The 26,274-nt window shown below is 45.5% G+C and overlaps 1 protein-coding gene across 1 annotated transcript in view; it reads right to left on the bottom strand.

Annotated features, from left to right (window-relative positions):
* Nucleotides 1–26,274, bottom strand: part of rin3 (Ras and Rab interactor 3) — a 129,013-nt gene that overhangs the window by 37,945 nt on the left and 64,794 nt on the right. Inside the window, exon 4 of the mRNA XM_068038760.1 lies at nucleotides 23,023–23,095. Within this exon, the coding sequence (XP_067894861.1) occupies nucleotides 23,023–23,095 (73 nt within the window). The remainder of the gene's footprint in view (nucleotides 1–23,022; nucleotides 23,096–26,274) is intronic.

Genomic DNA, 26,274 nt, shown 5'->3' on the forward strand with positions numbered 1-26,274 from the left:
TGGTGAATCAGGTAGAGAAATTCTTACCACATTTAGCTAGTATAAACTAGCCTTTGTGACAACTGCTAAATAGGAGTAAGATTTGATGTTGGGGAGAAAGCCAGAAAAAACCCTTTGAGAAAATCAGAGATCTTAGCTTTGTCAGAGGTGTTAGTACACTATGATCCAGAGCTCATGACCATAATTGTGGCAGATGCATCAGCGACAGGATTAGGTACAGTTTTGTTTCAAGGCCAGAAGACGCAGAGGTGTGTATTTTGCTTCTCATTCGTTAACTGAAACCGAACAGAGATATGCAGTCATTGAGAAGGAAGCTTTGACAGCAACATGGGCACGCAAATAATTTTGAGACTACGTATTGGGCTAGTTGAAGACACAACTTCCTATACTCGTAAGTGCACTAAAGCCACTAATTAGTGCAGAAGACTTCAAAAAAGTGAGGGAGACAGAGGATAGAAAGCAGTCAGATAGATGCTACAGAGTGAGAAATCTGTCAGACATCCAAACTGGAGAATCAGTTTGGTTTAAAGACCAGAATCAATCTGGAGAAGTGATAGAGAAATAATCATATCCACAGTCATACATGGTCCAGACTGATCAGGGGATGATAAGAAGGAACAGAAGATCATTGGTACCAGCACGGCAGAAGAAACAAATGGAAGAAAGGCAAGAGAATCAGTCGTCAAAAATAGTTGATGAACTGGCGATGCTACATATACCTGGAACTGCAGCATTAAAGGTGGTTTATAGCCCTTTAACCATTGCACAGTAGGCAAACAAAAACACAAATGCAAGATTGAGTCTTTCAAAGTTAATGCTGAATTAATTAGCAAATTTAGGGTGCTTGATTCTTGGCAGTTTGGGGACACCATCTGGTGTTTTTGACTCAAGTCAAGAATGTTATTGAATACTTGGCATTTGCCTGCAAGGAGGCAGTTTCAGTTGGCATGAATGTCTTCCCTTCTACTGTATTCAATTTCCACCTCCAGTGTGTTGTAGCTTTTGTACATGCCATCTAAAGGATGCACAGCATCAACTCATCAGGGATTACTCTGACTGCATCTCCATTCCCTGTGACATTTGTCAGCAAGAAGAATGACAGCAGCAATGCTCTGGGAACACCTCCAAGTTACACCCCATCATGTCTTGGATATATACAGTAGTTCTTCCATCATCATTGGTTCAATCTCTTGGATTTCTGCACCTAACACCTTTGTGGGAGCACAGTCACCACAAGGTGTGACTCTGGAAGACTGGGGATGGAAATCTACCAGCTTTGCCCACAGCCCAAGAGCAAACAAATTACTAACAGATTTTTAATTATAGAGAAAAAAGTCATTCTCCTATTTTTCATCATAAGAGGAAGATCGGATCCCTAATCATTCTCTCACAATTCTGGCAAGAATGGGCATATTTGGAACATGTTTTCTGTAAATTGAATATGCAATGCTAATATCCAATATTTTTATCTTGGCTCAGTTTATCAATCATTTTGGCACTAAATCTATATAAATATCTCTAAGATGCACACAAGTATTTAAGAAGTATGACATGATATTCTACATTTGTCAAGCTCTTTGAATGGCCCCATGTAAAGAGTGCCCATTTATTTCAGAAGCAGAGAACCAGTATTGGGTGCCAGGTGCTTTTTCTTTTCAGAAATGGTGGTTAACATTTGGAACAAGTTGGTGGCTTGTGCAGTAAATGTGGATTCACTGCAAGCATGCAAAATTGAGATGGATGAATTCTTTACATTAGAAGATAAAGTGTAGGCAAGGATAATGTGGGTCCTTTAAAAACAGATGATGTAATATTGCAAATGAAAATAAGGAAATGGCAGACTTGTTGAATAATTACTTTATGTCAGTCTTCACGGCAGAGGAAGAGGATAATATACCTGACATTTCAAGGAAACTAATAATAAATCAAGGACTGGAACTCGCTCAAGTTAATGTCAGAAAAATGTATTAGAAAAATAATGCCAATGAATACGGATAAATCACCAGGACCTGATGTTTCCACTCCAGGGTTTTAAAGGAAGTAGGTGAGGATATTGCAGGTGCTTTAGCCATATTGTTCTAAAGCTCTCTTGATTCAGGAATTGTCCCTTTAGATTGGAAAACTGCAAATGTAATTTCATTATTTAAGCAAGTTGAGAGAGAAAAGAGCAGGAAATTAAAGACCTAACATCTGTTGTGGGGAAGTTGTTAGAATCTATAATTAAGGACACAGTGACTGAGCACTTAGAGATTTGAGATGATTAAACAGAGCCAACATAGATCTGTACAGGGTAAGTCATGTCTAATGAACATAATTTAAATTTTTGAGAAAGTAACAAAAGTAATAGGCAGTGAAGTGTCTGTGAATGTACTTTAATGGACTTTCAGAAGACATTTGATAAGGTTTCACATAAGAAACAGTTAACTAAAATTAAAGCTCATGGACTTAAAGACAAATTATTGACCTAGTTAGGAGATTAGTTAGATGGTAGAAGACATAGAGATAATGGGCTGGATTTTGTGCAGGAGGCGGAGCTCCCGGCACCAGATTGAAAAAGCGGGAGGGACTTAATAGGGATGCAGATCCCATTCCCAAGAGCTGTCGGCCAATCACAGGGCTGGCACTCAGTAGTATCAGCAGCGCCATGGGGTGCGGTGGCCACTGCCGGTACTGCAGAGGCCTCGGACCCAGGCCCAGCGCTGGAACACTGGAGAACAGGTTTCCCACGGCATCCTCCCCATGCGGCGAAGGCCACCTCACCACTGGTAAGATCCCAGCAGTAGTGAAAAGAGGCCCTCTGGGTGAGAAGGTTGTCATCAATGCAACCGACAACTGCAAAGTTAACTGCATACAGTGGGTCACCCATCCCTTGCAGAGGCACATTAACAATGCAATGCGGCTATGGCAAGTCAGCATGGAAACCACAAATATTTTACCTGGTAGACATGAGCAGACCAGCAGTGGCAGGACTTCCAGCGTGTAAGGACCTCAACTTTGTGACTATCCACAAGGTCACCGAGGTACCCATTACAGCAGGAGAGATCAAGGATACCTGCATTGAGTCAGTCAACAAATGTACCCGGATCAGTTCAACGCCATATGAGATTCCAAAGGTGATGCCATACTGCACCTCAGAGAGGATGCACTCCCTGTGTCCAGCTACCTAAGGTCTGAGAATGAGTCACAGTTCCTCCAGGGTCTCAATGGTTCTGGTTTGGAGAGTTATTGTGCCCTGCTCAGAGATGCCACACCAAGAGAATGAAGATCCAAATTCAGATTGTACAAGTTCTTTGTCAAGAGGCAGTGTTTCCTCGCGCTCCAGCGACTCAGAAGAAGAGATTGATGTTGTAACTACTGAAAAGCAAAGGCTGGCAGTGGGGAGCATCCCCAAGGGTAAATCTCCAAGGACTGGAACCCACCCACAGGCTCTGGCCAACATCAAACTGTGCAGTCTGGAAACCCAGCAACAGCACAACTATGCCATGCCTTCACTTCTGCATTCTAGAGAACCACCAGCACCACAACGAGCCGATATGGACAAGTACCTCCATGAAGCCAAGTACTCCTTCCCCAACAAGTCCTCAACCTTAAGCCCCAGGCCTTCAGATGTGGAGGATGAGGAGAGGCAATGGACATGCAATGTCCTGAAGAGGCAGAAGAGGAATGAGTTGAAGCATTGTCTGTTGGCTCTTCAAGACGAGGTGCCAGAACTTTCCAAGAATGACAAGACCTCAAAAGTGGTCACCCTGAGAAAAGCAACAGAGTATGTTAGCAGGCTGAAGGCAGGGCAACAGAAACTGAATGCAGAGAGGGAGAAACGTGAGAAAAAATAGCACCAGATGAGATGCAAATTCCCCGAGAAAGAGTTATCAAACCATCGAGACGATATATGGGCTTTTGAGTAAATTTCACAATGTCTATACCTGTGTAAGTAATTTTGGTGTTATCTAATTTTATGTATTTTTACTTTTATCATACAAGACTTATGTTTGGAAAGAAAGGGGATGTTGTATTATTGCCTTAAGAGTGATGTCTCTTTAAGAACTCAGTATGCTAATGAGCTAAGTACCAGGATGTAGTCATGTGACTACAAGCCAGCATCACTCTTTAGCTCTAACCCAGACGAAAGTTCTGTAACTAGTTTGCTTGTACTGTATACACTTGCTTAGCTGTTAATAAACCTGTTAGAGATCTTCAACAAACTGGATCAATGCATCTCATCATGTTGCAAAAGACAACATAAAGAACCCATTACAATTTCTGCAATCAAAAAGTGTGGAAGACCCTCCAAAAAAAACAGCAGATACCAGCACAGATACTAATTTTTGTTGGCCAATGGTATTAAGGGATATGGAGCTAAGGCAGGTGGATAGAGCTAGGATACAGATCAGCCATGACTTCACTGAATGGTGGATTGATGCGAGGGACTGAATTGTTTACTCCTGTTCCTGTGTTCCTAACTGTGGCTGACAACGCAGCATACAAAAGATAGGTGGGCTACTGGAGATTTGTCTTCCAGTCATTGTGATCCCCCGGAATCTATTTAGTAGCCTTTGGGGGTTAGAAAGAATTTTCTGGATATTATCCCCCTGAATTGGCCTCGGGATTTTTTTTGTCTTTTTTTTTACCTCTCCCAGGAGATGACGTGGCTACTGGTGTTTAGGGGGAAGCTGGGGGTCATGGCATTAAGTTGTACCATAACAGTGCTTGATGGACCTGCTGGATTTTTCTTGTCATTTTAATATGTTCATAATTAATGAATCTGCTATTTTACAAACCAGTGAGTAATTGGGATGTCCATTAGTAACGGGCATGCCTGAACTGGACTGATAACAATCCTTAGAGAGTTTTACATCAGAATACTTTTGGAACTATTTTAACAGTTAGTTACTAAGGTCGTTTAAATGGAAGGTTTAAATGGTGTTAAGGTTGTCCAACATGGGCTGGATTATAGGAATCATACGTTATCCAGATTGTAAAGCAGCATGCTAGTCAGCAGCCCATTCCAGCAGCGAAGAAGCCCCAGTGAGTTTGAGGCTTCAGCCTTGTGTAAATTCACCAGGTGCCAAACTGTTGAGTTGCGCCTTGACTCAACTCGCCAGACTGAGGCTTTGAAATCATGCTGGGACAGCTGTCAGCAAAGTGGTTCATAGGGGAGGGTCAATGACGTTGATGGGAATTTTTTTTTATAAGTTTGTGATATTTGGACATTGCAGGCAAGGCCAGCATTTATTGCCCAACCCTAATTTTTCTTGAGAAGGTGGTGGTGATCTGCCTTCTTGAACTGCAGTAGTCCATGTAATGTTGGTGCCCCCACATTGTTTTTAGGGAGTGGGTTCCAGGATTTTGGCCTGAAGGAATAGTGAAATAGTTCCAAGTCCAGATGGAACTTGCAGGTGGTGGTGTTCCCATGCATCTGCTGCCTTCTAGGTAGTAGAGGTCACAAGTTTCGAAAGTACTGTTGAAGGAGCCTTGCGAGTTGCTGCAGTATATCTTGTAGATGCTACACACTGGTGCTCCGATGTGCCGGTGGTGGAGGGAGTGAATGTTTAAGGTGATGGATGGGTGCTAATCAAAAGGCTGCTTTATCCTGGATGGTGTCGAGCTTCTTGTGTGTTGTTGGAGCTGCACCCATTCAGGCAAATGGAGAGTATTCCATCACGCTCCTGACTTGTGCCTCGTAGATCACACACAGGCTTTGGGGAGTCAGGATGTGAGCCAAGGGATCAAACCTGGTTCAATGAGGAGTGTAGAAGAATGTGCCAGGAGCAGCACCAGGCATACATGAAAATGAGAGGCCAACCTAGTGAAGCTACGACAGAAGACTACATGCATGCTAAAAAGCAGAGGCAGCATGCCATAGACAGAGCTAAGTGTTCCCACAACCAAAGGATCAGGTCAAAGCTCTGCCGTCCTGACCTATTCATTTGTGAATGGTGGTGGACAATTAAACAAGGAGGAGGAGGAGGCGCCACAAACATCCCCATCTTCACGTCAGCACGTCAGTGCAAAAGACATAGCTGGAGCATTTGCAACCATCTTCAGCCAGAAGTGCCGAGTGAATGATCCATCTTGGCCTCCTCCTGAGGTCCCAGCATCACAGATGCCAGTCTTCAGTCAATTCACCTAATGAGATATCAAGAAACGGCTGAAGCCGCTGGATAGGGTAAAGGCTATGGGCCCTGTCAACACCCCGTTCTTAGCCAAGATGTTCCGGTACAGCTACAACACTGGCATCTACCCAACAATATCAAAAATTGCCCAGCTATGTCCTGTCCACAAACAGTAGGATAAATCCAATCCAACCAATTACCACCCCATCAGTCTATACTCTCAATCATCAGCAAAGTGATAGAAGGTGTAATTGACTGTGCGATCAAGCGGCACTTACTGAGCAAAAACCTGCTCACCGATGTTCTGCTTGGTTTCCACCAGGGCCACTCAGCTCCAGATCTCATTACAGCGTTGGTCCAAACCTGAGCAAAAGAGCTGAATTCCAGAGGTGAGTGAGAGTGACTGCATTTGACATCATGGCAGCAACTTACTGAGTATGGCATCAAGGACCCCTAGCAAAACTGGAGTCAATGGGAATCAGGGAGAAAACTCTGCACTGGTTGGAGTCATACCTAGCACCAAGTAGATGGTTATGGTTGTTGGAGGCCAATCATCTCAGACTGAGAACATTGATGCAGGAGTTCCTCAAGGTAGTGTCCTAGGCTCAACTATCTTCAGCTGTTTCATCAATTATCTTTCCTCTATTATAAGATTAGAAATGGGGATGTTCGCTGATGATTGCACAGTTCACAACCCCTCAGATATTGAAGCAGTCTGTGCCCATGCAGCAAGACCTGGACGACAGACTATTTCGGGCTGATAGTGGCAAGTAACATTTGCGACACACAAGTGCCAGGCAATGACTATCTCCAGCAGGACAGAATCTGACCATCTCCCCTTGACATTCAACGGCATTACCATCGCTGAATCCTCTACCATCAACATTCTGGGGTTTACCATTGACTAGAAACTTAACTGGATATGTCATATAAATAATGTGGCTATAAAAGCATGTCATAGGCTGGGAATTTATTAGTTAATTGAATTTAAACTCCACTAGCTGCCTTGGTGGGATTTGAACTCATGTCTCCAAAGCATTAGCCCAGGTCTCTGGATTAGTAGTCCAATAACATTACCACCAAGCTACCGTTCCCAGCAATAAAAAGAAAACAACAGAGGTGTAAAGCTGGTTACTGACTCGCTGTCACCTGTTTTACATACGAACATACAGACATACGAACTAGGAGCAACAGTAGGCCATTCAGCCCCTCAAACCGCCATTTGATAAGATCATGGCTGATCTAATTGTGGCCTCAACTCTGCTTTCCTGTCTATCCCCGACACCATTTGACTCCTTTGGCAATCAAGAATCTATCAACCCTTCCTTAAAAATATTCTTTGATACATATGAACATACACATCAACGTACATACAAATTAGGAGCAGGAGTAGACCACTCGGCCCTTCGAACCTACCCCCGATAACCTTCCACCCCCTTGCTTATCAAGAATCTATCTACTTCTGCCTTAAAAATATTCAAAGACTCTGCTTCCACCATCTTTTGAGAAAGAGAATTCCAAAGCCACATGACCCTCTGAGAGAAAACATTTCTCCTCATCTCTGTCTTAAATGGGCGACCCCTTATTTTTAAACAGTGACCCCTAGTTTGAGATTCTCCCACAAGGGGAAACATCCTTTCCATATCCACCCTGTCACGACCCCTCAGGATCTTATATATTTCAATCAAGTCACCTCTTACTCTTCTAAATTCCAGTGGATACAAGCCAGGTCTGTCCAATCTTTCCTCGTATGACAGCCTGCCCATTCCAGGTATTAGTCAAGTAAACTTTCCATGTACTTCCTCCAAAGCATTTACATGCTTCCTTAAATAAGGAAGTTTTTAGCCTTTAGTGTTGTCCTTTTATTATTTTTGTAACCTCTAGCCTTTAGTTTTGTCCTTTTGTTATTTTTGTAACCTCTAGCCTAATCTGTTGTTACACTCTTAGATTTGTACGCTCTGTCCCTTCCTGTCACAGTCTGTTTATCATTTCCCATATTAATACCTTTCTCTCTTGCCTTGTCTCCACTCCTTGATTTACCATATCTTCCCAAATTTGATCCCTTGCCCCACTATTCAGTTTAAAACCCTCTCTACTTCCCTAGTTATGCGGCTCGCTAGAACACCGGCCCCAGCACGTTTCAGGTGTAGACCGTCCCAATGGTACAGCCACCACTTTCCCCAGTACTGGTGCTAGTGCCCCACGAACTGGAACCCACTTCTAACACACCAGTCTTTGAGCCACGCATGAATTTCTCTAATCTTATTTGCCCTATGCCAATTTGCATGTGGCTCAGGTAATAATCCAGAGATTATTACCTTTGAGGTTCTGCTTCTTAATTTGGTGCCTAGTTCCTCATACTGACTATGCAGAACCTCTTTCCTTGTCCTGCCTATGTTGTTGGCACCTACATGGACCACGACGACTGGATCTTCCCAGTCCCACTGTAAGTTCCTCTCCAGCCCTGAACAGATGTCCCAAGCCCTGGCACCGGACAGGCAACAAAGCCGTCTGGACTCTCGCTCTTTGCTGCAGAGAAAAGTGTCAATCCCCCTAACTATACTGTCCTCTACTACCACTACATTCCTTTTTGCTCCCTGCACTTGAGTGGCTTCCTGTACCATGGTGCCACGGTCAGATTGTTTATCCACCCTGCAGCCCCCCCTCTCATCCAAACAAGCTGAAAGAACCTCAAACCTGTTGGACAATCGCAAAGGCTGAGACTCCTGCACTCTTGCTCTCTGGGATCCCTTACCTGCCTCAGCTGCAGCCACACTCTCCTGTACCCTGACCACTGACCAAAACAGAAGACCCTATCCAGGGGATGTGACTGGCACCTAGTACAAAATGCCCAGGTAACATTCCCCCTCCCTGATGTGTCACAGTGTCTGCAGCTCCAGTTCAATGACTCTGAGCTGAAGCTCTTCGATACACAAACACTTACTGCTGACATGTTTGCCCTGGATCCCACTGGCATCCAGCAGCTCCCACATGCTGCAGCCGTGACACATCATCTGTCCTGCCATCCTTAATGTGTTTTAATTAACTACTTAATTACTTTATTCAATTCAATGATCCTGCCTTCACTGCTCTCTGGGGAAGAGAATTTACAGTCTAATGATCCTCTGAGAGAAAAAAATTCTCCTTATCTCAGTCTTAAATGGGAGACCCCTAATTTTTAAACTGTGTCTCCTGGTTCTAGTCTCTCTCAGAAGGAGAAACATCCTCTCAGCATACACCCTGTCAAGTCCCCTCAAGATCTTATGTGTTTCCATAAGATCACCTCTCATTCTTCTAAACTCCAATGGGTATAGGCCCAACCTGTTCAACCTTTCCTCATAAGACAACCCCTTCATTCCAGGAATCAGTCGAGTGAACCTTTTCTGAACTGCTTCTAATGCAATTATATCCTTTCTTAAGTAAGGAGACCAAAACTGTACACAGTACTCCAGATGTGGTCTCACCAATGCCCTGTACAACTGTACAACTGTAGCAACACTTCCTTACTTTTATATCCCATTCCCCTTGCAAAAAACAACAACATTCCATTTGCCTTTCTAATCGCTTGCTGTACTAGGACACCCAGATCCCTCTGTACTGCAGAGTTCTGCAATCTCTCTCCCTTGAAATAAGATACGGCTTTTCTATTCTTCCTGCCAAAGTGGACAAGTTCATATTTTTCCACATTATACTCCATTTGCCAAATTTTTGCCCACTCACTTAACTTATCTAAATCCCTTTGCAGACTCCTTGGGCTGAATTTTACTGACCCTCCCCCCCCCATGTCAGGGGCCTGAAAATGCCTCTGGGAGAGGGCTGCTATGCACCCTGAGGCCAGGAGGGCCCGGCCTGATATTGTCGCTGGCGGTGAGGCCTCGTGGTGGCCCCCCACCCCCCTGCCCTCCCCGCCGCTTGGTGACAGGACCCCCCATTGAAATATTTAAATAAATTACAATCAATGAATTAATGACACTTACGCTCCCACTTTCTGTCCCAGAGTGATCTTAGTGCCGCTGGCCAGCACTCCTATGCCTTCAGATCCCCATCCAGGGAACCGAGGTGGAACACTGGTTGGGAGGGGGAGAGGAGATGCATTTCTCAGTGCAGGAGCCGGGGGGGAGCGGGATCCAAGTAATATCATTGGTGTAGGGTTTTATGGGAATGGTTGGAGTGTAAAGTTTATGCACTTTGTGGGGGAAGGTCAGGTGCTCAAGGTAAGCGTTTGGGGGAGGGGAGAGGGCGGAGGGGGGAGGGCAAGTAATTAATTTAATTGTTATTAGGTGGGAGAGGGGCAGAATAAATGTATTGAATTTATTTATTACATGTTTCTTTAAATATTTAAATTTAACGATAGAGCTCGAAGCACTTTAAAAATGGTGTCAGCGCCTGCGCATAGGCAGCTGACGCAGCTGACGCCTTTGCCAGGGATGGACAGCCCACCCCCTCTACGTCATTGGGGAGGTGCTGTGCGGTCTGCCCCGGCAATTTAAATGAGGCCCCGCGCTTAATATCCATTGTTTTCGCCCGCCGATTACGGCAGTGGGAGTATAAATTTCAGCCCCTTATATCCTCTTTACAACTTACTCTCCTACCTACCTGTGTGTCATCAGCAAATTTAGCAACCATACGTTTGGTCTCCTCTTCCAAGTCATTTATATAGATTGTAAATAGTTGAGGCCCCAGCACAGATCCATGTGGCACTCCACTAGTTACAACTTGGCAACCTGAAAATGACCCATTTAAACCTATTCTCTGGGCTGAATTTTGTTAGTGCCGCTGCTGAGCCCCCGCAAAATTTCACGCAGGGGCTCATTTAAATGGAGGGGGCGAAGCAGCCGCCCCCTATGATGTAAGGGGGCAGCCGCTCCGTCCCCAGCAATGGCGTCCAACATCACTGCGCAGGTGCCAGTGCCATTTTTAAAGGGCTTCAAGCCCTCAGCAAAGATTTGAATTTTTAAATGAACATTACTCTGAAATTTATAATTAAAAAAATTCAAAAGCTGCAGCCCTTTCCCAACCTCCTCATGTTTTTTTACTGTCCTATATGACGGTCAATAACTTTAGTTCCACCCCGAACTTTCCCCCCCAACCTTATGACATTTGCCCTTCAGTCTGTTCCCACCCTCCCACAGCCAATAAAAAATGTTTTCCCTGCTCCAACCCCGCCCCCCCATCCTGCTAATTTCACTCCTCCCCCCTCCCCACCGGTGACTCGCCTTGGAACTCCGAAGGCGTGCGAGTTGCAGCGGGCGGACGTGATATCGATGTGGGATGGCCGCCAGGACCTGGTAAGTTGATTTGCATGTTTATTTAATTAATTGTAATATTTAAATGAAGGCCCCACCGCCAAGCGGTGCCTCACCGCCACCAGTAAAATGTGGCGGGGCCTTCTCGGCGCGAGGGTCGTGCAAGTATATCACAGGCCCCACCCCCGCCACGACCCCCAATGTCAAGGGGCTGGTAAAATATAGTTCTCTGTTTCCTGTTAACTAACTAATCCTCTATCCAATATGTTACCCCCTACACCATGAGCTCTTATTTTGTGTAGTAACCTTTGATGTGACACCTTATCAAATGCCTTTTGAAAATTCAAGTACACCACATCTACAAGTTCTCCTTTATCCACCTTGCTTGTTACTTCCTCAAAGAACTCTAATAAGTTAGTCAAACATAATTTCCCTTGCACAAAACCATGTTGACTCTGCCTGATTGCATTAAGATTTTCTAAGTGCCCTGCTATAACCTCCTTAATTATAGATTCTAGTATTTTCCCTATGACAGAAGTTCGACTAACTGCCCTGTAGTGTCCAGCTTTCTGTCTCCCTCTTTTCTTAAATAGAGGAGTTACATACACTATTTTCTAATCTGGTGGGACTTTTCCAGAACTAAGGGAATTTTGGAAAATTACAACCAATGCATATACTATCTCCACAGCCACTTCTTTTAAGATCCTAGGATGAAGTCCACCAGGTTCTGGGGACTTGTCAGGCTTTAGTTCTAATAGTTTTCTCAGTACCCTTTCCTTGGTGACTGTAATTGTTTTAAGTTCCTCCAACCACACCCACCCCCCCCCACCCCCCCACCACTGCCTTTCATCACTTGGTTTATAAGTATTTCTGGGATGCTATTTGTGTCTTCTACAGTGAAGACAGACACAAAATATCTGTTCAACGCTTCTGCTACACTATCACACAGCGGCAAAACTAATGCCCAGTCTGTGTAAGAATTGCAAATGCTGTATTGTAGGAGCAAATAGGAAGGAGCTTGTTAATTTTCAGTGCTTAAGTCAGCATTGATTGCCTTATTAGTACAGTAGGAGAGTGGCTGAATTTGCGAATGTTGTCAATTTATTTTCTGCATCGTAGGATAGTCACTTGGCTGAAAATTTTTGAAAAGTGTGCCATTTTTTAGGAGGTAGTTTTGCTTTAAGAATCACATATCTATTACCTCAAGACTAACTTGATTCTTGGGGCTACATTATTTTGCTGATGGTCAAGTCCCCTCGCGGGGTCTGAAAGCAGGACCCTGGCGCGGTGACAAAATGTTCAAGGATTTTGGAGAGAAAAGGAAGGTTGGGGATGGAGTGGTAATTTGCTAGGACGGTGGGGTGAAGGGTTAGTTTTTTGAGAGAGGTGATGATGGCAGATTTAAAGGAATGAGGGTCAAAACCTGACGAGAGAGAGCCATTAACAATATTGGCTAACTTGGGGAGCAGGAGAAGTTGGGTGGTCAGCAGTTTAGGTGGTGTAGGATTGAGGGAGCAGGAGGTGGGTCTCATGGACAAGATGAGCTTGAAAAGGGCATGAGGGGAGATAGGAGAGAAACTAGAGAACAATGTGTGCCGAATCTTTCCAGCAGGTAAAACGTTTCGCCACTGGGATCGAAAACGGGACGTAACGGCGGGCGGTGGGAACCTGTGCAGAATTTAATTGGCAGCGGCCAATTAAGAGGCCACCGCTGGCACTGACGTCCAATCGGGTACAGTGGTCCGTCCCAAAGAGCTGCCGGACCAATCAGAGGTGGCCATTGCTGAGACTGCATCACCAAGAAGAGGGAGCCTAAATGGCGAGGCGCCTGCGAAGAGTGGTGGGCTTAGTTGGGGTAAGCCAGGGCCAGGCAGACAGGCCTCAAAGATCAGGGCACAGGTGTTTGTTGTGGTGCACTGGTGATGCTGCCACCTAGAGTGCCCATCAAGGAGGAGCTCCCTCTGGAAACCGCTGGGAGGCCCCCAGGATTTACCTGGCTGTCTCTCCAAGTGCTGGAGGCCCCTCCCGACATGGGCAAAATGCCCGCGGGGGGTGGGAAGTGGCACTTAATTGGCAACATAAGTGGCTGAATGGGCCTCCTATTTGGTGGCTGTGCTGCTAAGGTTCCCAGCACTGGCAATATGTCGTGGCAGTAGGAAAACATCGGGCTCCCCTACTGCGTGTCCTTGATAAGTATGTACCTGTCAGGCAGGGAGGAAGTTGTCGAGCGAGGGAGCCGTGGTTTACTAAAGAAGTTGAAGCGCTTGTCAAGAGGAAGAAGAAGGCTTATGTTAGGATGAGACGTGAAGGCTCAGTTAGGGCGCTTGAGAGCTACAAGCTAGCCAGGAAGGATCTAAAGGGAGAGCTAAGAAGAGCAAGGAGAGGGCACGAGAAGTCATTGGCGGATAGGATCAAGGAAAACCCTAAGGCTTTCTATAGGTATATCAGGAATAAAAGAATGACTAGAGTTAGATTAGGGCCAATCAAGGATAGTAGTGGGAAGTTGTGTGTGGAATCAGAGGAGATAGGGGAAGCGTTAAATGAATATTTTTCGTCAGTATTTACAGTAGAGAAAGAAAATGTTGTCGAGGAGAATACTGAGATACAGGCTACTAGGCTAGATGGGATTGAGGTTCACAAGGAGGAGGTGTTAGCAATTTTGGAAAGTGTGAAAATAGATAAGTCCCCTGGGCCAGATGGGATTTATCCCAGGATTCTCTGGGAAGCCAGGGAGGAGATTGCAGAGCCTTTGTCCTTGATCTTTATGTCGTCATTGTCGACAGGAATAGTGCCGGAAGACTGGAGGACAGCAAATGTTGTCCCCTTGTTCAAGAAGGGGAGTAGAGACAGCCCTGGTAATTATAGACCTGTGAGCCTTACTTCGGTTGTGGGTAAAATGTTGGAAAAGGTTAGAAGAGACAGGATTTATAATCATCTTGAAAAGAATAAGTTCATTAGCGATAGTCAGCACGGTTTTGTGAAGGGTAGGTCGTGCCTCACAAACCTTATTGAGTTTTTCAAGAAGGTGACCAAACAGGTGGATGAGGGTAAAGCAGTGGATGTGGTGTATATGGATTTCAGTAAGGCGTTTGATAAGGTTCCCCACGGTAGGCTATTACAGAAAATACGGAAGTATGGGGTTGAAGGTGATTTAGAGCTTTGGATCAGAAATTGGCTAGCTGAAAGAAGACAGAGGGTGGTGGTTGATGGCAAATGTTCATCCTGGAGTTTAGTTACTAGTGGTATACCGCAAGGATCTGTTTTGGGGCCACTGCTGTTTGTCATTTTTATAAATGACCTGGAAAAGAGGGTGTGGAAGGGTGGGTTAGTAAATTTGCGGATGACACGAAGGTCGGTGGAGTTGTGGATAGTGCCGAAGGATGTTGTAGGGTACAGAGGGACATAGATAGGCTGCAGAGCTGGGCTGAGAGATGGCAAATGGAGTTTAATGCGGAAAAGTATGAGGTGATTCACTTTGGAAGGAGTAACAGGAATGCAGAGTACTGGGCTAATGGGAAGCTTCTTGGTAGTGTAGATGAGCAGAGAGATCTTGGTGTCCAGGTACATAAATCCCTGAAAGTTGCTACCCAGGTTAATAGGGCTGTTAAGAAGGCATATGGTGTGTTCGCTTTTATTAGTAGGGGGATCGAGTTTCGGAGCCACGAGGTCATGCTGCAGCTGTACAAAACTCTGGTGAGGCCGCACCTGGAGTATTGCGTGCAGTTCTGGTCACCGCATTATAGGAAGGATGTGGAAGCTTTGGAAAGGGTGCAGAGGAGATTTACTAGGATGTTGCCTGGTATGGAGGGAAGGTCTTACGAGGAAAGGCTGAGGGACTTGAGGTTGTTTTCGTTGGAGAGAAGGAGGAGGAGAGGTGACTTAATAGAGACATATAAGATAATCAGAGGGTTAGATAGGGTGGATAGTGAGAGTCTTTTTCCTCGGATGGTGATGGCAAACACGAGGGGACATAGCTTTAAGTTGAGGGGTGTTAGATATAGGACAGATGTTAAAGGTAGTTTCTTTACTCAGAGAGTAGTAGGGGCGTGGAACGCCCTGCCTGCAACAGTAGTAGACTCGCCAACTTTAAGGGCATTTAAGTGGTCATTGGATAGACATATGGATAAAAATGGAATAGTGTAGGTCAGATGGTTTCACAGGTCGGCGCAACATCGAGGGCCGAAGGGCCTGTACTGCACTGTAATGTTCTATGTTCTAATGTTCCCTCAGTTAGTACCGACACAATCTCCTTCCTCTCTCCCTCAGTTAATACTGACACTCTCTCCTTCCTCACCCTCAGTTAATACTGACACTCTCTCCTTCCTCTCTCCCTCAGTTAATACTGACATTCTCTCCTTCCTGTCTCTCAGTTAATACCGACATTCTCTCCTTCCTCTCTCCCTCAGTTAATACCGACATTCTCTCCTTCCTGTCTCTCAGTTAATTCCGCCACTCTCTCCTTCCTCTCCCTCAGTTAATACTGACACTCTCTCCTTCCTCTCTCCCTCAGTTAATACCGACACAATCTCCTTCCTCTCCCTCAGTTAATACTGACACTCTCTCCTTCCTCTCTCCCTCAGTTAATACCGACACTCTCTCCTTCCTCTCTCCCTCAGTTAATTCCGCCACTCTCTCCTTCCTCTCCCTCAGTTAATACTGACACTCTCTCCATCCTCTCTCCCTCAGTTAATACTGACACTCTCTCCTTCCTCTCTCCCTCAGTTAATACTGACATTCTCTCATTCCTGTCTCTCAGTTAATACCATCACTCTCCTTCTTCTCTCTCAGTTAATACCGACATTCTCTCCTTCCTCTCTCCTTCAGTTAATACCGACACTCTCTCCTTCCTCTCCCTCAGTTAATACCGACACTCTCTCCTTCCTGTCTCTCAGTTAATACCGACACTCTCTCCTTCCTCTCCCTCAGTTAATACTGACACTCTCTCCTTCCTCTCTCCCTCAGTTAATACCGACACTCTCTCCTTCCTCTCCCTCAGTTAATACCGACACTCTCTCCTTCCTTTCCCTCAGTTAATACTGACACTCTTTCCTTCCTCTCTCCCTCAGTTAATACCGACACAATCTCCTTCCTCCCTCCCTCACTTAGCACCGACTCTCTCTTTCCTCTCTCCCTCAGTTAATTCCGCCACTGTCTCCTTCCTCTCCCTCAGTTAATACTGACACTCTCTCCTTCCTCTCTCCCTCAGTTAATACTGACATTCTCTCCTTCCTGTCTCTCAGTTAATACCGTCACTCTCCTTCCTCTCTCTCAGTTAATACCGACATTCTCTCCTTCCTCTCTCCTTCAGTTAATACCGACACTCTCTCCTTCCTCTCCCTCAGTTAATACCGACACTCTCTCCTTCCTGTCTCTCAGTTAATACCGACACTCTCTCCTTCCTCTCCCTCAGTTAATACCGACACTCTCTCCTTCCTGTCTCTCAGTTAATACCGACACTCTCTCCTTCCTCTCCCTCAGTTAATACTGACACTCTCTCCTTCCTCTCTCCCTCAGTTAATACTGACACTCTCTCCTTCCTCTCTCCCTCAGTTAATACTGACACTCTCTCCTTCCTCTCTCCCTCAGTTAATACTGACATTCTCTCCTTCCTGTCTCTCAGTTAATACCGACACTCTCTCCTTCCTCTCCCTCAGTTAATACTGACACTCTCTCCGTCCTCTCTCCCTCAGTTAATACTGACACTCTCTCCTTCCTCTCTCCCTCAGTTAATACTGACACTCTCTCCTTCCTCTCTCCCTCAGTTAATACTGACATTCTCTCCTTCCTGTCTCTCAGTTAATACCGTCACTCTCCTTCCTCTCTCTCAGTTAATACCGACATTCTCTCCTTCCTCTCTCCTTCAGTTAATACCGACACTCTTTCCTTCCTCTCCCTCAGTTAATACCGACACTCTCTCCTTCCTGTCTCTCAGTTAATACCGACACTCTCTCCTTCCTTTCCCTCAGTTAATACTGACACTCTTTCCTTCCTCTCTCCCTCAGTTAATACCGACACAATCTCCTTCCTCCCTCCCTCACTTCGCACCGACTCTCTCTTTCCTCTCTCCCTCAGTTAATTCCGCCACTGTCTCCTTCCTCTCTTTCAGTTAATACTGACACTCTCCTTCCTCTCTCCCTCAGTTAATACTGACACTCTCTCCTTCCTCTCTCCCTCAGTTAATACTGACATTCTCTCCTTCCTGTCTCAGTTAATACCGTCACTCTCCTTCCTCTCTCTCAGTTAATACCGACATTCTCTCCTTCCTCTCTCCTTCAGTTAATACCGACACTCTCTCCTTCCTCTCCCTCAGTTAATACTGACACTCTCTCCTTCCTGTCTCTCAGTTAATACCGACACTCTCTCCTTCCTCTCCCTCAGTTAATACTGACACTCTCTCCTTCCTCTCTCCCTCAGTTAATACCGACACTCTCTCCTTCCTCTCTCCCTCAGTTAATACTGACACTCTCTCCTTCCTCTCTCCCTCAGTTAATACTGACACTCTCTCCTTCCTCTCTCCCTCAGTTAATACTGACATTCTCTCCTTCCTGTCTCTCAGTTAATACTGACATTCTCTCCTTCCTGTCTCTCAGTTAATACCGTCACTCTCCTTCCTCTCTCTCAGTTAATACCGACATTCTCTCCTTCCTCTCTCCTTCAGTTAATACCGACACTCTCTCCTTCCTCTCCCTCAGTTAATACCGACACTCTTTCCTTCCTCTCCCTCAGTTAATACTGACACTCTCTCCTTCCTGTCTCTCAGTTAATACCGACACTCTCTCCTTCCTCTCCCTCAGTTAATACTGACACTCTCTCCTTCCTCTCTCCCTCAGTTAATACCAACACTCTCTCCTTCCTCTCCCTCAGTTAATACCGACACTTTCTCCTTCCTTTCCCTCAGTTAATACTGACACTCTTTCCTTCCTCTCTCCCTCAGTTAATACCGACACAATCTCCTTCCTCCCTCCCTCACTTAGCACCGACTCTCTCTTTCCTCTCTCCCTCAGTTAATACCAACACTCTCCCTCCACTCTCAGTTAATACCGACACTCTCTCCTTCCTCTCTCTCAGTTTATACCGACACTGTCTCCTTCCTCTCTCTCAGTTAATACCGACACTCTCTCCTTCCTCTCTCTCAGTTAATACCGACACTCTCTCCTTCCTCTCTCTCAGTTTATACCGACACTGTCTCCTTCCTCTCTTTCAGTTAATACCGACACTCTCTCCTTCTCTCCCTCAGTTAACACTGACACTCTCTCCTTCCTTTGCATCTCTATTAAAACCCGCACTGTCTCCTTCCCCACTCCCTCTCAGCTAATACACTCTTCTTAACGCCCCATCCATTTCAAATAGTGCTCCCTCTCCTCTTTCCTCAGTGCAGTGCTCCCAGCCTCTCCCCAGCAATGCACTGTGTCCTCTATGGTGGATGAACTGACATCATGAAGGCATCATAGAGAAGCAACTCCTTCTTTTTGTTCTAATTCTTCTACAAGAATCTCACCTCCCTCTCTATTTTATTACTCTTACTCAATGTGGACATTGCAGCACTTTAGGAGACATGCCTCCCTGTGAGCGGATCACGAAGAGGGCAAGACTACACCTTCTACTGGCAAGGTAGGGATCCTGAAGAGCCAAGACAGCATGGAGTGGGCTTTGTCATCAGAAACTCTTTGCTCAGCATGATAGAGCCACCTTCAAATGGCTCGGAACGTATACTGTCCATCGGACTGCTCACCGCCTCTGGTCCAGTACACCTACTCAGCATCTATGCTCCAACACTCTGCTCCCCACCTGAAGTTAAAGACCAGTTCTACGAGGAACTCCATAATATCATTAGTAGCATTCCCAACACCGAACATTTGTTCCTGCTGGGGGACTTCAATGCCTGGTTTGGGGCCGACCATGACTCATGGCCCTCCTGCCTTGGGCGCTATGGCATTGGAAGGATGAATGAGAATGGACAGAGACTGCTTGAGTTGTGTACCTATCACAACCTCTGCATCACCAACTCGTTCTTTCACACTAAACCCTGTTGCCAGGTTTCATAGAGGCACCCAAGATCACGTCGTTGGCACCAGCTAGACCTCATTGTCACAAGGTGAGCCTCTTTAAACAGTATCCAAATCACACGCAGCTTCCACAGTGTGGACTGCAACACCGACCACTCCCTGGTGTGCAGCAAAGTTAGACTCAAACCAAAGAAGCTGCATCACTCCAAGCTGAAGGGCCGCCCGCGCATCAACACTAACAGAATTTCTTATCCACAGCTGTTACATAAGTTTCTGAATTCACTTGAAAAAGCCCTTCAAAACACTCCCAAAGGGGATGCAGAGACCAAGTGGGCCACATCAGAGATGCCATCTATGACTCAGCAATGACCATCTATGGTAAACGTGGGAAGCAGAATGCAGACTGGTTTCAATCTCACTTTGGAGAGCCGGAACCTGTCATAGCTGCTGAGTGCATTGTACTGTTGACCTACAAGAAAGCCCCCAGCGAGTTAACATCCGTAGCACTTAAAGTAGCCAGACGCGCTGCACAAAGAACAGCCAGGCGCTGTGCAAATAACTACTGGCAACACCTATGCAGTCATATTCAGCTGGCCTCTGAGGAATGTATGATGGCATCAAGAGAGCCTTTGGGCCAACCATCAAGAAGATCGCCCCCCTCAAGTCTAAATCAGGAGGCACGATCACTGACCAACGCAAGCAAATGGACCGCTGGGTGGAGCACTACCTAAAACTGCACTCCAGGGAAAATGTTGTCACTGAGACTGCCCTCAATACAGTCCAGTCTCTGCCAGTCATGGATGAGCTGGACGAACAGCCAACAAAATCGGAACTCAGTGATGCCATTGATTCTCTAGCCAGTGGAAAAGCCCCTGGAAAGGATGGCATTGCCCCTGAAATAATCAAGAGTGCCAAGCCTGCTATACTCTCAGCACTTCATGAACTGCTTTGCCTGTGCTGGGATGAGGGAGCAGTACCACAGGACAGGCGCGATGCCAATATCATCACCCTCTATAAGAACAAGGGTGACCGCGGTGACTGCAACAACTCCCTGCTCAGCATAGTGGGGAAAGTCTTCACTCCAGTCATTTTAAACAGACTCCAGAAACTGGCTGAGCATATCTACCCTGAGGTATAGTGTGGCTTTCTAGCAGAGAGATCCACCATTGACATGCTGTTCTCCCTTCGCCAGCTACGGGAGAAATGCCGCCAACAACAGATGCCCCTCTACGTTGCTTTCATAGATCTCACCAAAGCCTTTGACCTCGTCAGCAGACGTGGTCTCTTCAGACTACTAGCAAAGATCGGATGTCCACCAAAGCTATTAAGTATCATTACCTCATTCCATGACAATATGAAAGGCACAATTCAGCATAGCGGTGCCTCATCAGACCCCTTTCCTATTCTGAGTGACGTCAAACAGGGCTGTATTCTCACACCTACATTGTTTGGGATCTTCTTCTCCCTGCTGCTCTCACATGCGTTCAAGTCTTCAGAAGAAGAAATTTTCCTCCACACAAGATCAAATGGCAGGTCGTTCAACCTTACCCGTCTTAGAGCGAAGACCAAAGTACGGAAGGTCCTTATCAGGGCTGTTGACGATGCTGCATTAGCATCCCACACAGAAGAGTATCTGCAGAGACTCAGGGACAGGATTGTGGCTGCCTGCAACGAATTTGGCCTAACCATCAGCATCAAGAAAACAAACATCATGAGACAGGATGTCATAAATGCTCCATCCATCAATATCGGCGACCACACTCTGTAAGTCGTTCAAGGGTTCACCTACCTAGGCTGAACTATCACCAGTAACCTGTCTCTCGATGCAGAAATCAATAAGTACATGGGAAAGGGGTCAGCTGCTATGTCCAGACTGGCCAAGAGAGTGTGGGAAAATGGTGCACTGACACGGAACACAAAGGTCCGAGCGTATCAAGCCTGTGTCCTCGGTACCTTGATCTACGGCAGCGAGGCCTGGACAATATATGTCAGCCAAGAGCGACGTCTCAATTCATTCCATCTTCACTGCCTCCGGAGAATCCTTGGCATCAGGTGGCAGGACCGTATCTCCAACGCAGATGTCCTCGAGGCGGCCAACATCCCCAGCATATACACGTTACTGAGCCAGCGGCGCTTGAGATGGCTTGGCCGTGTAAGCCGCATGGAAGATGGCAGGATCCACAAGGACGCATTGTACAGCGAGCTTGTCACTGGTATCAGACCCACAGGCCGTCCATGTCTCCGCTTTAAAGACATCTGCAAACGCGACATGAAGTCCTGTGACATTGATCACAAGTCGTGGGAGTCATTTGCCAGTGATCTCCAGAGCTGGCGGACAGCCATAAAGGCGGGGCTAAAGAGTGGCGAGTCAGAGAGACTTAGCAGTTTGCAGGAAAAAAGATAGAAGCGCAAGGGGAGAGCCAACTGTGCAACAGCCCTGACAACCAATTTTATCTGCAGCGCCTGTGGAAGAGCCTGTCACTCTAGAATTGGCCTTTATAGCCACTCCAGGTGCTGCTTCACAAACCACTGACCACCTCCAGGCGCGTATCCATTGTCTTTCGAGACAAGGAGGCCAAAGAAGAAGATTTGAGAGAATCTGGCTTACTACAGACAACAATAAATCCAAGGAAATGACAATATCTCATTACTGGGGCGGCACAGTGGCGCAGTGGTTAGCACTGCAGCCTCACAGCTCCAGCGACCCGGGTTCAATTCTGGGTACTGCCTGTGTGGAGTTTGCAAGTTCTCCCTGTGTCTGCGTGGGTTTCCTCCGGGTGCTCCGGTTTCCTCCCACATGCCAAAAGACTTGCAGGTTGATAGGTTAATTGGCCTTTATAAATTGCCCCTAGTATAGGTAGGTGGTAGGGAAATATAGGGACAGGTGGGGATGTGGTAGGAATATGGGATTAGTGTAGGATTAGTATAAATGGGTGGTTGATGGTCGGCACAGACTCGGTGGGCCGAAGGGCCTGTTTCAGTGCTGTATCTCTAAACTAAACTAAACTAAACTAAACTACTAGCAACATCACATCCTTAAGATGTACAGTGCAAGCAACTTAATAAGCTAAGTTCAAAGAAATGATGCTGGCATTGAAACTCTGGTGACATCATATGCAGACTATTACGTCCTGTTATGATGCATACAGAAAGATGAACTCAGTGATAAAGGTACAGTCATACTCATAAGTCATGGCCTCTGCTGTAACACAAGTCATTTGTTGCTACTATATAAACCAGATAAAATATCTTATTGCTACCAGACCATTTGCCATAGATGCATGGCATCTACAAAACGTATAGGAGAAATGTTGTACAGCCAACCTCAAACAGTATTTAAGTAGTGTACTTTTGTATCTTTCCCACACAATCCCTCTGGCCTCTATGACTAAATTTTGTGCCTTGGACTTGCACTCACTTGGAATTGGGTTCAGACTGTTCACAAAAGTGTAGTAATCTGGTCCATCCAGCTTAAAAAGGGCAGCATAGAGATAAATGCCAAGAAAGAGGAGAGTTGTTTAAAATTGACACTGTATATATTCAAGTTTTTGTTGTTCTAAAGCACTGAACATACTGGGATTCTACAGAACAAATTTTAAAACCTGTATGATGCGCTGTGTTACAAGAGCTGAATGGATCTGTCAAACAGTGACTTACCTGCTTACACAATAGAATGCCACGATTTTGAAGATATCTTCAAACACCAATAAGGAGCCATCCAAGTACATAACTGAAATGAAAAGTGAAGAGAACTGAGAATTTAATATAACAGAATAATAGATAATAAAATGTATTATCACCCAACTTAAATGACCTCCCAATGGATTTCTGAATTCATTGTACAATATAGTCCCAATTTTAATTCAGGGTAGGAATCAGGCGAGTGGAGGCTGAATCCTGACCACAGTATCTTGAGGCCTGAGAAATTTTAACTCCCAGGCCTCATCTCTTTGCCCCTGGCCTGTTTCTCCCTCAAAACCAGACAGCATTATCAGGTGACAGGAAGCTACTGCAGGGAACCACATTCAAGTAGGTCAATAAGAATGGCAGTGAACCCAAGGGAGGGGCAGCCTCAACATTCGCTCATACTCCTCCTAGCTCCACAAAGAAAGTCAAAAAAAGTAAAAGGACCTACCTTTTTGCTCCTGTTTGGCTGCAGCTGTTCTGCCTGCTAGGTTCCCTGCTCAGGTCCACAGTTAAAATAGCAGTCTGGCCCCGATTATGTCATCAGAGCCCGATCTGCAAATTTAATGTAGGACCCAGCCAGTTTCCACCCTCACAGTTGCCCAGAAGAGTGGGTCAAAATTGTGGCCTGTGGGATCACTAAAGAGCTTTCCCATGGCAAGCTCCCGGGTTAAAATTCCCTAATTCTATTCTGAGGTTTTAAAGACAATCCCCCAAGGCAGTAACCAACTACCTCTAATTTAAACACATGCATGAACATATTGTGCTACCTGGCTTCTCTCTCCACAGATGCTGCCTGACCTGCTGAGTATTTCCAGCACTTCCTGTTTTTATTTGTGCTATCTAGTCATTCTGTCACTGACCCTATTGAAGATCAGTTATAAACATTAACCTTATAAGGCATCTTCTTTCCTGTTATGAAACCATGCCACAAAGCTGCCATGAGGCATTTTATAAAGTAAACTGCAAATGGGCATGCTTGGCAAGTGTTAGGAAAAGAAACTGTATATAATTGTGTAAAAAGTTAGCACGGGGTGAGAATTTCTTCCAAACTGTTCAAATGAACAATGGGGTCAGATCTATAAAGCACATCAGTGTCACTGTTTGTGACATCATTCAACCCTCCTGACTGTATCAGTGCCTTAAGCAAATTCCTAGTCTTCTGTTATTTTCAAATCATTTACATCATGAAACCTTGAAAAGTGTAAAAGAGGTGAGAGAAATCAAGAAGAAATTATTTCATATATTTATCTATATTTTCAGATCAGCTCTCAATCCAGTAATGTTTTTGCCGTATAAATCAATGTAATAAGGAGCTTTTTATTTAATGCCTTTTTGGGTATGCACTTTTAACTGTACTATGCTTGGTTTTCTAAGTTTTCTCTCAGGAGCTTCCCTTGTTCTCGTCGTTTTGTTGATAAATTACCTTCTCTTTTACTCTCTTGATCTTCACAGGCTTGAGTTCAGGCTTCCGTTATCTTCCTGATTTTATTGGTTTGATTGGACATATTTCCTGTTCGTCAATATTTACTGCAGTTTCTATAGGTTCTCTGTTGGAATTTTGCACCTCAGCTGACATTCCCTCTTTCTATTTTCACAGTCCCTGATTTAGAGCAACGATGAGAAAATCTTTTTGTGCAGCAAAACACTGGCCTTCTGTTCTTCACTTCTAGCTGCTAGCATTTTCTGACCTTCAAGATTTCCTTTGTGTATTTTCATTCAGTCATCATGAGATCCCCAATGTACTTTTACCTTGTAACTATACTTTTTTATAATCAGGGATATCCCTTTTTAAGTACTGGAATGCTTTTTTTTTATTCGTTCGTGGGATGTGATTGTCGCTGGCTAAGCCAGCATTTGTTGCCCATCCCTAATTGCCCTTGAGAAGGTGGTGGTGAGCTGCCTTCTTGAACTGCTGCAGTCCTTTGGATGTAGATAAACCAACAGTGCTATTCGGAAGGGAGTTCCAGGATTTTGTCCCAGCAACAGTGAAGGAACGGCGATATAGTTCCAAGTCAGGATAGTGTGTGGTTTTGAACTTACAGATGGTGGTGTTCCCATGCATCTACTGCCCTTGTGTTTTTAGGTGGTAGAGGTTGCAGGTTTGGAAAGTGCTGTTGAAGGAGCCTTGGCGAGTTGCTGCAGTGCATCTTGTAGATGGTACACAATGCTGCCACTGTGCGTCGGTGGTGAAGGGAGTGAATGTTGAGGGTGGTGTATGGGGTGCCAATCAAGCGGGCTGCTTTGTCCTGGATTGTGTTGAGCTTCTTGAGTGTTGTTGGAGCTGCACCCATTCAGGCAAGTGGAGAATATTCCATCACATTCTTGGCTTGTGCCTTGTAGATGGTGGACAGGCATTGGGAGACAGGAGGTGAGTTACTCACCGCAGATTTCCCAGCCTCTGACCTGCTTTTGTAGCCATGGCATTTATGTGGCTGGTCCAGTTCAGTTTCTGGTCAATGGTAACCCTCAGGATTTTGATAGTGGGGTTATCAGTGATGGTAATGTCATTGAACATCAAGGTGAGATGGTTAGATTCTCTCTTGTTGGAATTGGTCATTGCCTGGCACTTGTGTGGCACGAATGTTACTTGCCACTTATCAACCCAAGCCTGGATGTTGTCCAGGTCTTGCTGCATAGGGACATGGGCTGCTTTTGTATCTGAGGAGCTGTGAATGGTGCTGAACATTGTGCAATCATCAGTGAACATCCCCACTTCTGACCTTATGATGGAGCGAAGGTCATTGATGAAGCAGCTGAAGATTTTTGAGTCTAGGACACTATCCTGAAGAACTCGTGAAATGATGTCCTGAGACTGAGATGATTGACCTCCAACAACCAAAACCACCTTCCTTTGTGCTAGATATGACTCCAACCAGTTTTCCCCCAGATTCCCATTGACTTCAGTTTTGCTCGGGCTCCTTGATGCCATACTCAGTCAAATGCTGCCTTGATGACCTCACCTCTGGAGTTCAGATCTTTTGTCCATGTTTGGACCAAGGCTGTAATGAGGTCAGGAGCTGAGTGGCCCTGGCGGAACCCAAACTGACCATCAGTGAGCAGGTTACTACTGAGCAAGTGTCACTTGATAGCACTGTTGACGACCTTTTCCATCACTTTGCTGATGATCGAGAGTAGACTGATAGGCCGGTAATTGGCTGGGTTGGATTTGTCCTACCTTTTGTGCACAGGACATATTTGGACAATTTTCCACATTGCCGGGTA

The sequence above is a fragment of the Heterodontus francisci genome, chromosome 9, assembly GCF_036365525.1.
Source record: "Heterodontus francisci isolate sHetFra1 chromosome 9, sHetFra1.hap1, whole genome shotgun sequence".
Lineage (NCBI taxonomy): Eukaryota > Metazoa > Chordata > Chondrichthyes > Heterodontiformes > Heterodontidae > Heterodontus > Heterodontus francisci.